The following is a 16670-nucleotide window of genomic DNA, read 5'->3' as shown; positions in this document are numbered from 1 at the left end:
TATAGGCTGATTAAGTAGAGATAAATTCCATTACAGGCAGTCCCCGGGTTACGTACAAGATAGGGATTGTAGGTTTGTTCTTAAGTTGAATCTGTATGTAAGTCGGAACTGGCATCCAGATTCAGCCGCTGCTGAAACTGACCGCCAGTTCTGACTTACATACAGAATCAACTTAAGAACCCCAAGCGTCCCCAAGTCAGCTGCTGCTGAAACTGATCAGCAGCTGATTCCAGGAAGCCCGGGGCAGAGCAACTCTGCCTCGGGCTTCCTGTAGTCAGCGCTGGTCAGTTTCAGCAGCAGCTGACTTGGGGACGCCTGGGGCAGAGCAGCTGGGGTGCTGCCGGGTTGGTCCAGTAGCGCCCAGAGCGGCGCTGCGGGACTAACCGGCAGCGCCCCAGCTGCTCTGCCACAGGCGTCTGGAGAAAAGCCTAGTTTGCTGGGGGGGGGCGGGGGGGGGGGGGCGTACTAGCTGTGCCCCCCCCACTCCAGCAGACCAGGAAGATGCGGGCAGCGGACCGAGACGCACCGCGGTCCCGCCGCCTGGGTCCTCCGCGGCTTTGCTCCCAGTTTCCCTGGTCTGCTGGAGACCAGCAGACCAGGGAGACGGGGAGCAAACCCTCTGAGGACGCCAGCAGCGGGACAGCCGCGGGGCGTCTGGGCAGTCCCGCTGCCGGCTTCCCCCGAGGCTTTGCAAAGCCTCTCCGCGGCTTTGCAAAGCCTCGGGGAAGCCGGCAGCAGAGCAGCCCAGGTGCGCCTGGGCTGCCTCGCTGCCCGAGCCCCTCCGCGGCTTTGCTCCGCGTCTTCCTGGTCTGCAGACCAGGGAGACGCGGAGAAAGCCCCGGAGTACACGGGCGGCAGGACCGCGAGGTCCCGCAGTCCGTGTCCTCCGGGGCGAGCCCCGTTCCTAACTGCGGATCCGACATAAGTCGGATCTGCGTAAGTCGGGGACTGCCTGTATATGAAAACAATAAAAATGCTTGACATATGCAAGTGAGTCAGTAAGTTATTACTTATATTCTCTAGAACAGTAGTTCCCAGCCTGTGGTCTGTATGGGGTCCATGAGGAGCCTCTCACAGTCAAGCACATCTTTCAACCTGTGTTGCTTCCTGCAGCTCAGGAAGCTGCATGAGCTGAGGGACTTGCTGGCCGCTGGCACAGAGCCTCTCAGCTCAGGCTCTGTGCCAGCAGCCAGCATGTCCTTCAGCCCACACTGCTTCCCCAGTGGGCTGAGGGATGTGGAAGCTACAAATCCAGCTATATTGTTTTTGGGGGAGAGGGGTCCATAAAATGTTAATAGATTGAAAAGGGGTCCATATCCTTGAAAAGGTTGGAAGCCACTGCTCTATAATAATAAGATGAAAACAAATTATTGAAATAAAAAGACTGTAATTTCAATTGACGTCAAAGACAAGATATACAAAACCATTATTGCATGTGTAACAATAAAACAAGACCATATTCTAATACACAATATTGACCAGCAAGGATTTAGACTCACCCTGGTTCTCTCAGTAACAATGGAAGCTACGCATAAACAATGAAGTAAGGACATATTCACTGGTGCCTAAGACAATGTGGCATGTACTTACAACTAAATTAGGATTTAAAATATGGTCAACTGAAAGGAAAATAAAAGTCATAATCAGTGTTCCCTCTAAGCTGCAGGGTAGCACAGTTTCACAGATGATTAATCAGTCCTGCCCTGTCAGGAGGCTCAGGGCTCTATACACAGAGCTGATTGACTGGGCAGGGCTGGTTAATCACCTGTGAAGCTGTGCTGCCATGCAGTTTAGACAGAACACAGGTCATAATTAGTACTCTCATTAATTTTATTTGCTCAAAACTTTATTATTTAATAAATCTATATTCATTTTACTGCACAGCAAATTAAACATGCATACCCACACACACACACCATATGAGAGTCTTTCTAAACTCAGAACAGTAAAGGGTACTAGTCTGATGACGTATCATTTGGTTTTGCTAGAAATCATGTAATGAGAAAAGACTGTTTACATGAAATAGAAACAGTAAAGAGTGTGGAAAGTTTTACAAAGTTTTGAAACCATACATTTCTCTATACACGCGGAAAAACAATCTGAATTTTCTTTCTATATTCATTTCAAATGCTATTCATGGTATGGATACTTTCTTGTATATCAGAATCAAATCCCTCTGCATCATTTCCAGATGGGTCTGCTGGCTGATTTTCTTGGGCTGTAACATTTGCAATTCCAGTTTCATTTGTTCTGTAGATGTGTTTTTTTGAGGAATGGTTTTGGCTTTCTTCACTAGAAGTGGCACTGATTTTTCTGCTACCCCTACTTTTCAGAATGACATTGGAATCAGAGAATAAATGCTGACTACTAGTAGCTGATTGCTTCAAGGAATGCCCTTTTGTCTGTTCACTTAATGTGACACACTTCTCAGAGGATGATGGCTTGCTATTTTTGGATGTTTCCTCTTTCTTTCTTTGATTATCTATTTGAGCTTCAGTTTCTTCCCATAAGCCTTGCTGCTGTTGAACAATGACCTTAAATTCTTGTATTTCTCTGGGAACAGCACAGGTATTATTCGTAAGAACCTGAAAACAGAAGATACCAGGAAGAGAAACTGATGTCTCCACCAACATTCTGAAGCAAAAGATTCAAATTAAAATCAAATTTCTTAATGAAGCCAGAAAACCTCTAACTCAATTTACTGGATTATTGCACAGTCATCTTTGTAAAATACATACATAATGAAATTGGATGGGGAAGAGGGCTCTTTCAGAACATCCTTTTTCCCAGAAAGTTCAGCTTATGAAGGAGGATCATCAGAGTGACTGGGAAAAACCAATGAAGAGGAAAAAGGCACACTGCAACAATTTCACTTGTTTCATTTATTTTGGGCATTGTCTACTTCTCAAAATTGAATCCATTGCACGGAACAAATTATAGCACAAACGTGTTAAATCAGCATGGCTGTTGTGACTTTAAGAACCATTACAGACTTGCCTTGTGCCCACACTAATGTTGTCCAAAATGACTTGAATTGCAATGTCCTCTTAGTACCTATCCCATAACCTGTTCTGTGCTTGTATAGCCCCCAGGGAAATCATGTCCTGGTTCATGAATGGGGCTCCTGATTTCCACGGTAATACAAGTAGTAATCTCCAGCACCCAGTAGCAGTGTATGGTGGGAGATTTTCCAAAGCCACTGGTGTACCATGGACAGTAGTGGGAAGATTAGATAAACCCTTCAGTTAATCTGCATACACTTCATAGACATTAATACTCTCCCAAGTGAAAAAGTGCAGATAAAAACAAAACATTTAACCTTTGGAAAATACTACTACTAACAAAAATAATAAAAAAAAGGTCTTCCTATACTGGGTTAAGTATCCAAAAAAATTCCAACCAACTTTAAAAAAAAAACAGTTGGAGAGTAGGCTACAGAGGCCAAAGTTAAAATCAGTCACAAAAATAGTTCTAGCAATAAAATCCTCATCTACAGTAACACTTTAACCAGTTTTAAACCTCACTCAGCTTAATGAATATTAAAACTGATTTATTCAGAGTGTCAATATTAGTGTCAAAACTAGTCTCAAAATTCCACAATGCTCTGCAGTTGGTAGCATGCTTGTAAACTAGGGCTGTTAAAATGTGTTTGCGTAAACATGTAACTGCTCAATTTTTCAGCATTTACATGTGTACAGGCAGGGAGTGGGGAAGGGAGGCAGGAGCCATTTCCCCCCTTCTTTGGGTGCTGCCTCTATCACTTCAAGCACCAGCTCCCGCCTGCCCCTTTCCCCCACGCTGCTGCCTCTGTATCCAGCTCCTCATGCACTCTGGCTACCACCTCCCACGCTGCTTCCTCTGATACAGAGGCAGCAGCACTGTGTCGGGGGGGAAGGGGGCGGCACACTGAGTGCAGCCATGAGGGTTAACCAATGAGCCTGGGCTCGGGTAAACATTCGCATCCTCATTGTAAACTATTTAGAGTACATTTAGCATGGATGTGAAGTGTGTTCCAAGTTCATCAGAAGGTTACAATAATATTGTAGCAAAGAATAATTTTTCTGGTATAGAAAAGCATTTAGATACCCACTCATTTTTAATCTAGCAGTTAAGATCTCTGAAAAGTTCCAACTGTTAGACCCCACATATCTGCACATCTTTAGAATGGGTGTTCTTACTGAAGGGCTCTTAATTTTTGAATTAATTTCCCTTTAGTTTAATAGATTCAAAGTTCACTAACTTGCAGAACATGCTTCAAAGCCTTATTGTGTTGGTATTACAAATTTATACTCACTTGATGCCTAGGAGTGGCAAAATTCTGTCCAGGACTAATGGCATGTTTAATATATTCCCCAAAAAATCATGGCTAGACATGATGCTTTATATCATTGGGAAATGGAAGCTCCCAACTGTTCCATGGACACACCCAGCACTTGTTTCGAACATCAGATTTTAAAGTTATAACAGCTATAAGTGAAACTATTTTTGGTAATTTGTAGATATTTCTAAATTATATTCATAGTAATTCTCTTCTTTCTAAATCTTCCAAAATAGGATTCATGCTCACTAAGGAAACGTAGCTTTAAGTATGGGAAATACAATAAATACACCATTTTAAAATGTCTGTATGCAACATATCCAGAATGGTGTGATGCAATTTATCCAAAACCAGTAAAAGTATTACTAATGAGTGACTGACACTTCAGTACAGGTTGGAAGTGTTTGGCACCCTCGGGACCTAATTGGTCCCGGATGAGAGATTTTTCCCTACCAAGGGAGGTCATTTCAGGCCCACTGCTGCTGGCTCCCCACTACTTGTTCACCCCCCCCCCCCGCCATGGGCTTCCTGCCCCACCCCCAGCCCAACTAAGCTGCACGCTAGCTCCCTGCCCCGTCCCAGCCCAGCTAAGCCACACACTGGCTCCCTATCCCCACTCCAGCTCAGAATAGCCGTGCACCTAGCCCCCCCACTTGCACTCCAACTGAGCCGTGCGCCGGCTCCCAGGCCCCCACCCTCCTGCAGTGCTGGGACTCTCTGATCCAGGAACATCTGTGGTCATGCCAGACTATGGATGTTGCTGGATCACAGAATCCCAGATTTTAGAGGTGCAACCTGTAATATGTTATATTTGTATTCATACATTTATTTTATACAAACATACACACACTTCTACATATGCCCCTTCTGCACAAGGATATAAGAGATTCTGAAGCTCTAAGAAATGTTCATTGGTCCTTCACCAATGTATAAATTTCACCTACAGTGGGGCAATAACCAGGAAATAAAGTAAATTGCCACATTATTCTTCAGATTTTTCCCACACTTACTTTGTTACTCTGTGTGTGTTCTTGTCTTTCTTCTTCAAATGATTTCTCTCTCTGTATAATAGCAGGTTTATTGACCGTAGAATTCATTTGGGGATGGCCCAACAAACCAAAATCAGATTGGTCTATCCCAGCTATCGTAGCAAGTTGCCCAAGTCTATTTAAAAAAAAAAAAAAGTGAAATGTGATCTTTCCGGAATGGGTAGTAGTTATCTGTACTAGACAAAAGAGGAGAACTGTTGCAAAATAAATATTTGTTTGAAATTTTCTTTTTGGGGTGCAAGGATACCCCAAATTATAAATTATAGTTACTATAATACCTCCTGCTTTTGCACTACCAAAAATATATGATTTCAACTAGGAAACTAAGAGGCACTGGTGATGGAAGGGATGCTGGTAAAGGGAGGGAAATGTTTTGTTATGAGTTATTTTTCCTACCCATAACAGGAGACAAACGGTGATACAGGTTGAACCTCTCTAGTCCGACACTCTCAGGACTGAGCCAGTGCCAAACCAGAGAATTTGCCAAACTACAGGAAGTCAATATTGTCTAGCAGCATTACCAAACTTTCCACTGCATAAAGGGCTCTTAAAAGACATTGCGGGATAAATGAGAGCTAAATAACAGCACAGAACACTGAGAACCAGGATTGGTGGCTGAAAACAAACTTTATGGTACCATTGGAAAATCGGCCACACCTATGATAAGTGGACATCTCACTAACTAGAATCATGCAGGACCACGGATGTTGCTGAACCAGAGAGTGTGCTGGACTAAAGTGGTTCAATCTGTATTTTTATTAACATAGAATATCTTTCCCCATTAATCTCAGTGATGCCAATGGGGCTATATATGCAGTCAATGTGAATAAGAAAAAAAAAAAAGATTGTCCTAAATAGAAAGAAACGCTACAGTTTTTGCTAAGCAAATCAATTCATAGGGTTAAAATACATTTTTTGTGGTTATGGATACATACTAGTGGCCATAGAGGAAAATATGCAAATGACCAACAAAAATCCCTTTTAACATTGACTAAGAACACAAAGACGACAGGATAAAAATTAATTTAAAAACATAAAAGTACCTTTTTTAAGGAAAAATTGTGATTTCAAAGATCCTTCTGACTCAAGCAGTCTCGTCCTCAAATAACTCTCATTACTATTTCACTTGCCTCAGATGAATTCTACTCAATGTCAGGAACAACATATACATCAAAAGGAACATGCAATACCAGCGCGCGCGCACACACACACACACACACACACACACACACACACACACACACACACACACACACACACACACTAACTAAACAACAGTGGGGAAAAATACAACTGATTTAACTTACAAAAGTATATACCTGCTAATCCACCACTCCAGGAATGATGGGAAGTAGCAAGTAGTAGGAAATTTCCCTCATTGATGGGGAGAACAAACATTTCCAACTCAGACTGATCCCATGAAGTATCAGAAATATTTTTAAAATACCACCATGTTTACCAAAAGAGACCAAAATGAAGAGTGCCCTTTGTCTAAAATAGGGATGTTAGATATTATGTGATCGAATAGTCCTATAACCGCATGAAATTGTAGGGGTCCCACAAATATTCGATAGTCCCCGGGAACAGGGCTGGCAGTCAGTGCACTTCTAGCCTCACCCCCAGGGAGCCCCCTGTCACCATGTCAGAACCCAGTGGGGCTCTTGTACATTTCAAAGGCTGAGGCGCAGCTGGGAGCGTGGGGCTAGCGGAGGAGTCCCCTGCCTGCTGGCCCCGCACTCCATGCAGGGCTTCTCCTTTTGAGCCCACTGGGGCTTTTGAACATTTCAAAGGCTGAAAATCTAGAGAAGCGGTGTCTAGGGTCTATGAACAGTTCCTTTGTAACTGTAGAGTCTCTGTATAGAAGTGATATCTGTACAGGAGGAAAAAAGTTATTCACATTTTCTCCAAGTTTGTGTAACTAACCATTTAACCGCTGAAAATTTTGGCGGTTATATGGTTATATGCAGGGCCACAGTCAGCCCCCAGGAGATGGTACGTGCTAGGAGCCACCCCGCACTTCTGCCTCCGTATTTTAAGTCAGCTCCCCGTGCACACTGGCTCCCTCTTGCCACTCCACACTGCTGCTTCTGATATAGACACAGCAGCACAGGGCAACAGACAGCTACCTGAGAGCTGTGTACAGCTGCGTAGGTAACCAATAAACTCAGGCTTATGGGTTACCCATTTAAACTGCTACATTCTGACATCCCTAGTTCATAAGGAAATCAGACATTTTCTGGAATAGAAGCTGCTTGAAAAGCCACCTCTCTCTCTGCTGAATCAGGGATTGGGTGATGGAAAGACCTGTGCAAGTAGAACATACAAAAACCATATTTGCTCATAAGACAGAGAAGAATGATCAGAAGCCACTCAGTCAACTTTCAAACATCTGGCCTAGAAAATTTCGACCGATGACGGAGGGGAGGTCGTAAGACTGATTAGGTCCTGCGCCGCTTCAAAGGTGTCCGGCGTAGACGGACGATGAGAGGGCAGGCGACCAGGACTCACCAGGCCCCCTCGGTGCCGACGATGCACCGGAGGGGAAACATGCACCGGTGAACTGCCGCTGCGGTGTCCAGCCGACATTGGCTTTTTAGACGGAGACCTACCCTGGGACTTCTTCACCCTCTTAGATGGCGGAGAGTGAGACCGGTGCCAGGATCTCTACGTCGATGCCCGGTGCCGGTGTGCGGCCTCACGCGTGGAGGCCAGTGCGCTGTGCACCACCGGCTGGTCCGGCGGTACCGGTTGAAGCGCCATCTCCATAAGGAGAAGCTTCAAGCGGGAAACTCTTTCTTTCCTCGTATGGGGCTTGAAAGACTTGCAGATTTTGCAGGCAATTGCCAGATGAGCCTCACCCAGACACTTAAGGCAGCTGTCGTGTGGGTCGCCCCTGGACATAAACTTCCCGCAGTCAGCGCACGCCTTGAAGCCTTGCGGCCCTGGCATTCCTTACCCCCAAGGGGGGAAGGAGCAAAAACAAAAAACCTAACTATCTAACTACACAAACTATTTACAATGTGAGAAACGGGAACCATTAACTGTCTAAGCCTAAACAGATAGAGAGAGAGAGAGACGCTCCAACGACCGACACAGTGGTAAGAAGGAACTGAGGTGGGGCAGCGCCGGCAGGGGTACTTATGCCCCGCCATGGCGACGCCACTCCAGGGGGCGCCCCGCCGGCGCTACGGGTACCGCTAGGGAAAACGCTCCGGAAGACGTGGTACACGCGGCGCGCACACCTACTTCGAATGGACATGAGCAACCACTCAAAGAACATACAAAAACCATATTTGCTCATAAGACAGAGAAGAATGATCGGAAGCCACTCAGTCAACTTTCAAACATCTGGCCTATAAAATTTCTTGTGTTATGTGGTCTTTTCTGAGATGAAGAAATAATGACCAATTTTAAGGTCCAAAAATATTTTCACTTATTTACTTCTGCCAAGCCTTGCTTCTCTTTTTTCAGTTAGATCTGTAAACATAAACCTTTTAAGAGTGGAGAGGAAAGCCTCCAGGCCATGGTACTACCTACATTACAGACTTGTCATGGAACAGACATGGAACTCCCCTCTCAGCACTAGGATGCCTGAGAGTTATATTCCCAGAGCTGCTGAGAAATTGGAGTAAAGAATTCAGTAAAGAATTCTTGGAAGGGAGAAGAAGCTCAGTCAAAAGAAAAATAGGAGGGAATTATAGATCCTGAAAGTGTATTCTAGAAACAGGTAGATAAACTTGGTTTGGGTGATTGGTTCTATTGAGGAAAAATTTGGAGAGAGGGAAGTTTATTTTCTAATTACTCTTTCTTCTTAGTCTCCAGGATACCTGGAAGAGAGGCATGCACTATTAGGAGGGAGATGGTGCAGGGACGGGGTGAGGAGAGACGTAAAAGAAAATGGTGAAGTACTCAGATAATATGATAACCTACCCAGCATCTTTAAGGAGGTCTAAAAAAGCATGAAACTTTCGGAAAGACGTCTCAATGCTGCCCAGAATACCTTCATCTTCCAGAATCATATTGGTTACTGACTGTGCATGAAGAACCTCAGACAGAGAGACGTTTAAATTCCTTAACCGGCCATTTTCAACTTCCAGCTACAAAAAAGAGTTAGAAAAAATTAGTATCACTTAATGTAATCACTGAGAATGACATAAGCTTTGAAAAAAGATGTAAAGCATTTCAAACTGCGCTATTTTAGGTGTTCTGTGAAACACTTTAAACAATAAAAAGACAGCGTAGTCATTATGTCTCAACCAAGAGACATCTCTTAGGAAAAGTTAGTGCTCTCTTTATATTTAGTATTATGTGTGTCTAAATCATACCTCAATATTGGGCTCAATACAGTAGATCTTTCCCTAGATGCCCTTTTGTGAGGTATGACTTACCCCACACCCCTCTCAGTGAGATGTTAATTCAGATGCTCCTTGAAGAGGATTTGAACGTCAACTTTAAGGCTATGTCTACACTTGAGACTTTACAAGCAGCACAGCTGTAATGATGCAGCAGCATGGCAGTTAAGATCTCTCATGTAGCCACTTTATGCTGACATGAGAGAGATGTCCCATCAACATAATTAAACCATTCCCATGTAGGGATATAAAAGAGTAGTCAATTAGTCAACTACCCAGTAAGCCTAGGCTTATTGGGTAGTTGAATTGACTACTCACATTCCTCCACCTCTCCCCCATCCCGGCCTGGCTATCTCTATATCAGGGACCCCACAACGGACAGGAGCTGCTGGACCTGGCATGAGCCAGAACTGAGCAAGCCTGGCTTGGTGCCAGCTTGTGCAGGGTCCAGGAGCTACTCCCACTGCAGCTCTGCAGTTTAAATATAGTAAGAGCTGGGCTACCTGCGCGTCTGGCTCTTACTACATTTAAACTGCAGAGCCACAGCACGGGTAGCTCCTTCTGATCGCCTTCCCTTATCAACTAATCATGAAGTCGATACAAATTGTATTGCCTACACAATTACCTAGTTACTTGCCTCTTAACATCCTTATTCCCATACATTCAAAGATTAATCACTCAACAAAAATTGAACAAGCAAAATGGCCTGTATACTAAATACTAAAAAGCACAATGAAACAGCAGCTGGGCTAAAACTGGAATTCAAGGCTCTGAAAGAGAGCAAGAGCACAAAAACACATTACTAAATACAAATTGTCATTTCTCTAAAGCTGGTAAGTGACACACAGTACTTTGACCTCAGCTATTCACACCTTTTCTTAAATGGGCTATAGAAATGCAATACACTTGGGCACCAAGCCTGCAGTATTTAGGAACAGAATGCTTCAGTGCATCTCTCACCAACACATTCTGCTGTAAAGACACCAAGCTTGTCCTTTTCCACATTAGCTTCTCAAGGAATATCAAATCAAATTCAATGATGTTCACCATGCTCAACAATTATGCTCTTATTACACTATGCAACTCTTTTTATAAGGATGTACTGTCTTCCACACACATGAGCTTCAACCTTGAGGCCAATCCAAATCTGTGGAATAAACTTCCTCCTGAACATAAACCTCACCACCTTCAATGTCAAGTGGACTATGCATTTATTCAACCTGTCCTTCTCTAGTATATAGCAGTATGTATATTAAAAACAGAGCATTCTACAAATCAGTCCCCTGTATGCACTTCTGCCCCTGCAGAAAGAGTGAGAGATGGATGTAAGTCATGTCACTTAATACGCTACTGGAAGGCGATCAGATATACCAGGTTCATGGATGTATTAAGAGCCTCTCTAGAAAAGAATGGAACTGATCATTTTAAAGCATCTGAAATCCTAGTAGTTGTTTTTTTAAACTAGTTCACATAATTTAACCATTATATAATATGTTAACATGCACCTAATTATCATTGATAGTTATTCCCAACTAAATATTTAGGTAATATGATTTACATATCTATAAAGGCAAATGTGAACTACCATTTAACATTAAACAATCACTACCTCCATTATCCGTTCATCAGCCTTTACTCTTGCCCTTCTTTCTTCCTTTAATTTTAGTAGACATTCTTTCAACTCTATCTGTCAGAAAGTAGAAGATGGTCTTTAAAGAAGCAGACACACCTATAATACTTTGTAACTATATTTATGTTATAACTGGGTGTATACTCTCAGTCCATAACACTATAGATATGATATAGTTGCATTCAAGAATGTTATTTGGAGACAAGGGGGAGTTTTGATGGTGATTAGTGGAAAGGGAAGTAGTTTTTATTTTTTAATAAATATACAGTATCATTTAACCAGATTAAAATAAAAAGTTTAAAATGTGACTACAACATTTACTTTAAAATTTTAAATGTTATTGACAACATTTTGCAAAGCAAACTCTCTCTCAGGTCTCCAACATTAAATGCAAGGATTGTTTCTATTTATTTTCTTTTTGTCTACCTTGTTTAGAAAATAAATAAGCCTACCTGGTCAATCTCAGAGTGAGGTTAGAAAAATCAAAATGCATTTTTACTTGATAGAAACATTTATTCCTTTGGAATGTATTTATCATCTAGTACTGTGAATATTACAGGAATATAAAGACTTCAAAATTATAGGTGATACCCTACAATACTTTAACCAGTTGAGGGGGTATTTTAAATTCTAAATTTAAATATTTTTATTTTTCAAGACTGCAATCCCTTTAATAGGGTTAATAAACAATATTATCAAATTAAAAAAGAAATAAAGCAAGACTAAATTGGAATATGACATTTTGAATAATAATCAAATTCCTCTGAGCCACAGCTGACCAGAGTGTCAGGGACAGAAGAAATATTAAAAATGACAGTTCTGTGGAACTTTAAAAAGAATGTCAGCTCTCTTAGGAGGTTGGAGGAACGGATCGGGAAAATAAGCAAGAGGTCTATTGCAAGTTCTACAACACAGTTACAACAAGACGCTGATGGAACTGCTCAGTAACAAATTACAAACGACTCCAAGTCAGAGACTTCAGCTAGGCTTTCCTAAGAGTTTCTGGAAACTCTTGGAATCCTGAGTTAGGGAGACTGGGGATTCAAATGACAGAATCATTCACAGACCAAAAATATGAGAATGGGCCTTCTACAGCCTCATCTTCTTCTAGGTATTTAAAGCCAAAGGAGAATTAAACAAGGACAGCTGTTGATATGTAGAAAGGCTCATAGAAATTTATCTTGGAGACAGATCTAGCTGGATACTGACTTCTTTCTTAACAAGCATTGAAGATACTTGTGTATGGCAGACATCGTACCATCACAAAAGGAACATGGTCTCTGCTATCACAAATCTAGAAAAGGGAGGACTTGCAAGGGCAAAAAAAGTCAGAGATTCTTAAGAAAACAACATTCTAATAATACCAACACATAATAAATTTGCCTTGTACATTGCCCTATAATGCAAACACTAGTGATACACTTCTTACTGTTGTTAATTCCAAAGAAATCCAGTTCGGTAGGATTTATTGAAGTTGGCAGGCATTACCACTGAAAGTAAACGTGTGGGCTGTGTCTAGACTGGCATGATTTTGCGCAAATACTTTTAACGAAAAAGTTTTTCCGTTAAAAGTATTTGCGCAAGAGAGCGTCTATACTGGCATGTGCCTTTGCGCAAAAGATTTGCTTTTGTGCGAACGCATCCATGCAAGCCATTTTAGCCATCGGGCTTTCTTGCACAAGAAATTAACGTTGCTGTCTACACTGGCCCTCTTGCGCAAGAATACTTGCACAAGAGGGCTTATCCCTGAGCAGGAGTGTCAGAGTATTTGCGCAAGAACCACTGATTTTGTACATTACAAAGTCAGTGTTCTTGCACAAGTACTGGAGGCCAGTGTAGACAGGCGGCAATATTTTGTGCAAAATCGGCTGCTTTTGCGCAAAATCATGCCAGTCTAGACGCAGCCTTGCAGGATTAAACCCCTAATTAGGAATTAGCAAATAAATGTCTGCACAGTAGATAGGAAAAAAAATTTCAGGTAAATTTCCTCCTAAGTGCTATCTTGTTAGAAGCCAAAATTTCAAATGAACGTGACTTATTTACACCCATTTGTTGGTGCTAAAACAGGTGTATGTACGTTTCTCGTGCAGCCTTGGTATCCACATCTGAAATGTGTCCTTTAGTTAGTTTATTCTCTTCTGCAAAAAATCCTTTTACTGTAGTTTGTCGAGAGGATTTATATCTCCAGACAGGTTTTGGCTGGGACAAGCACAGATGTGCTTGGAGTTAAGGAAGAAACAAAATCAGCCCTGCAGTTTGGTTTTACAGTATAACACTAATAATAACAACACTAATGCTGCAGTGCAATAGAAGTTAACACAGAAAATAACATAATAAAGAAATGTTAGGTGGCTGACTAAAACAGGAATCATTGACTTTTAGGTAAGTTCTCAGACAGATTAACCTTTAAAAACTGAAAAGGAAAATAAACAGGCTCTTTTCACATATTATATAAATATCTGCAGTGCTTATGTAAAGTTAAAGATTGCACTACATGGAGTGTGAAGTCCACCATTTAAATAACTATTTACAATAGTATAATTCTTAGGTCTTTCCTCTGTGAATAAGAGCCAATTCAAGCGCTTCTGATTCCCTCTAGTGGAGGGAAGGAATATATCAGTTCCTATTTTTTATTTAGTTTTGAAAAATATTGGAGTTTTCATTTACATTTTCAGAATCCTTTTTTTAAATGAACTACATTAACTAACATATTAAATGAACATAAGAATTAAAGCGACTATAAACTGCCGTTATGGCAAGAAGCATAGCATAAAAGGAAACAATACTTCTAAATGCCAAATTATCTCACCTGTTTCCCATTCAGTGGTATCTTGATCCTTAAATAGCCACATTGAAATAAACCAACTATCAATTGCACCATACACGACTTATTCACTGTGACAGGTATAAGAATATTGGCCCTCAGTTAATAGGAAGGGAGGATACTACCAAGGCATTTTTCAGACATGTTTCAAACTTGTCCACCTCCCAAGAGAACCATAATTCTTATGTAACAAATACTTACTCCTTTTATCCTCTATCCAGGAGTAGTAAGACATATAGTAGGTTTTCCCCTTACAAGAGAACCTATACTAAAGTACAGTAATTCCACTGTCTCCTCCATATCCCAATCATTCTCTATGCGCCTTCTGACACAGATCTGCCACTAAGTTAATTTTTATTTCTTTTGGGTAACTGTGTAGTTAAAAATTACATTAATTGGTGGCAAAATATCTTTTGCAAACTAAATTCTCAACTGCCAGCTTTTCAAGTATTTAGTTATTCTGCCTGAGGAGTAGCGTTTTATAGTAATTCTATTTTATCAAATCACTGTTACTGAGCCATTAAAACAAACCCTTCATTTTCCTTCCTTCTGCACCACTATCACACACTGTATGAATATGCTTCTAGCAGCTGTCAGAGAGTCTAGCTATGATTCTTCATTTTGCTATAGATAGTAAGCAAAGGAATTATGCAGAATGATGACAAAGTTAAAAAGATATTATAAAACTTAACTGCAAATGGAGCTTTAAAGTACCTCAAATTTCAATTTATCTTTAAAAACATTTTGCACAACAAAATACAATATTTTAATAAAAAACTATTTTAAATACATTTACTCCCTTCACAAAGTTTTAAGGAAACAGCACATATAAACATCTCATTATTGCTATTGAAGTGCTGTACATCATGAAACATTTTACAAACACATTAGAAGCAAGAGGAAGACCAAGGACAAAATAGGCTCATTACTCAATGGGGATGGAGATACAAATAACAGAAAACACAGTAATGGCTGAAATGTTAAATGCCTTGTTTGTTTAATTTTCACCAAAAAGATTAACGGTGATCAGACAACTAACATACTGAACACCAGTGTAAATGAAGTAGGCTCTGAGGCTTGAATGGGGGGAAACAAATTAAGAATAACTTAAATGCCTTCAAGTCAGTAGGACCCAACAAAATGCTTCCTAGAAGTCTTAAGAACTAGATGAAGAGTTCATTAAATCATTAGTGATAATCTGAGACAAGTCATGAAGGATGGGAGAGATCCCAGAAGATTAAACAAAATTATCATAGTAATTATCTGTATTTAAAAAAAAGGAGGGGGGGGGGAGAAGGGGCTAATGAAAACCCAGGGAATTATAGACCAGCCATCTTAATTTCAATACCCTAAAAGATAATGGAGAAAAAAAAGAAATCAAACAATAAATTTGTAAGTATCTAGAAGCGAATAACCTAATATTTTTCTTTGACAGGATAACGAGCCCTGTGGAGTGAGAGAAGCAGTAGATGCAATATATCTATACCAGTGTTTCTTAAATTTTTTAAGACCAAGGAACACCAACCAATATATATATATATATATATATATATATATATATATTTTAAATGCAGAACACCAAGGATTTTTTGTTGAGGGAAAAAAAGAAGTTTACCCTTTTAAGGGAGGCCATTTTGATCTCTGTTCTCTGCAGCACACACTTTAAAAAACACTGATCTATACTGTAGTAAGGCTTTTAATACTGTCTCTCATGACTTTCTCATAAGCAAATGAGGGAAGTATTACCTAGGACAAACCTATGATAATACAGATGCAACTGGTTGGAAACTGTACTCAGAGTAATCAATGATTCACAGTCAAACTAACAAGGCATATCAAATAGAGTCCTGCAGTTATCTTCTAACATGCAGTTCTGTTCAGTATCTTTAAAAATTATTTTGATAATACAGGCAGTCCCCGGGTTATGTACAAGATAGGGACTGTAGGTTTGTTCTTAAGTTGAAGCTGTATGTAAGTCGGAACTGGCGTCCAGATTCAGTCACTGCTGAAACTGACTGCCAGTTCTGACTTACATACAGAATCAACTTAAGAACCCCAAGCGTCCCCAAGTCAGCTGCTGCTGAAACTGATCAGCAGCTGATTCCAGGAAGCACGGGGCAGAGCAACTGTACCTCAGGCTTCCTGTAGTCAGCGCTGGTCAGTTTCAGCAACGGCTGACTTGGGGACGCCTGTGGCAGAGCAGCTGGGGTGCTGCTGGGTTGCTCCAGTAGCACCGCTCCTCGGCGCTACTGGACCAACCCAGCAGCACCCCATCTGCTCTGCCCCAGGCGTCCTGATTCAGCCGCTGCTGAAACTGACCAGCAGCGGCTGAATCAGGACCAGAGCAGCTGGGGTGCTGCTGGGTTGGTCCAGTAGCGCCCAGAGCGGCGCTGCGGGACCAACCGGCAGCGCCCCAGCTGCTCTGCCACAGGCGTCCAGAGAAAAGCCTAGTCTGCTGGGGGGGGGGGAGGGGGGTACTAGGTGCGCCCCCACCCCA

General features: G+C 41.6%; 1 protein-coding gene across 4 annotated transcripts in view; it reads right to left on the bottom strand.

Moving 5' to 3' along the window:
• Window positions 1-468: 468 nt before the first annotated feature.
• The window catches only part of CEP78 (centrosomal protein 78), a 60094-nt gene continuing 43892 nt past the window's right edge, over window positions 469-16670 (bottom strand). For 3 of the 4 annotated variants that reach the window (XM_075931741.1, XM_075931742.1, XM_075931740.1), the window contains 4 exons: window positions 11329-11406; window positions 9298-9464; window positions 5329-5482; window positions 469-2585 (listed from right to left, as the gene is read on the bottom strand). In XM_075931741.1, the coding sequence (XP_075787856.1) occupies window positions 2124-2585; window positions 5329-5482; window positions 9298-9464; window positions 11329-11406 (861 nt within the window). In that variant the 3' untranslated portion in view covers window positions 469-2123. The remainder of the gene's footprint in view (window positions 2586-5328; window positions 5483-9297; window positions 9465-11328; window positions 11407-16670) is intronic. The other variant, XM_075931739.1, reaches the window with a different exon arrangement.

This window comes from Pelodiscus sinensis, chromosome 6 (genome assembly GCF_049634645.1).
Source record: "Pelodiscus sinensis isolate JC-2024 chromosome 6, ASM4963464v1, whole genome shotgun sequence".
In the NCBI taxonomy this organism is placed as follows: Eukaryota; Metazoa; Chordata; order Testudines; family Trionychidae; genus Pelodiscus; species Pelodiscus sinensis.
The sequence above is the reverse complement of the archived record's forward strand: the minus strand, read 5'-3'. Positions and strand labels throughout refer to the sequence as shown.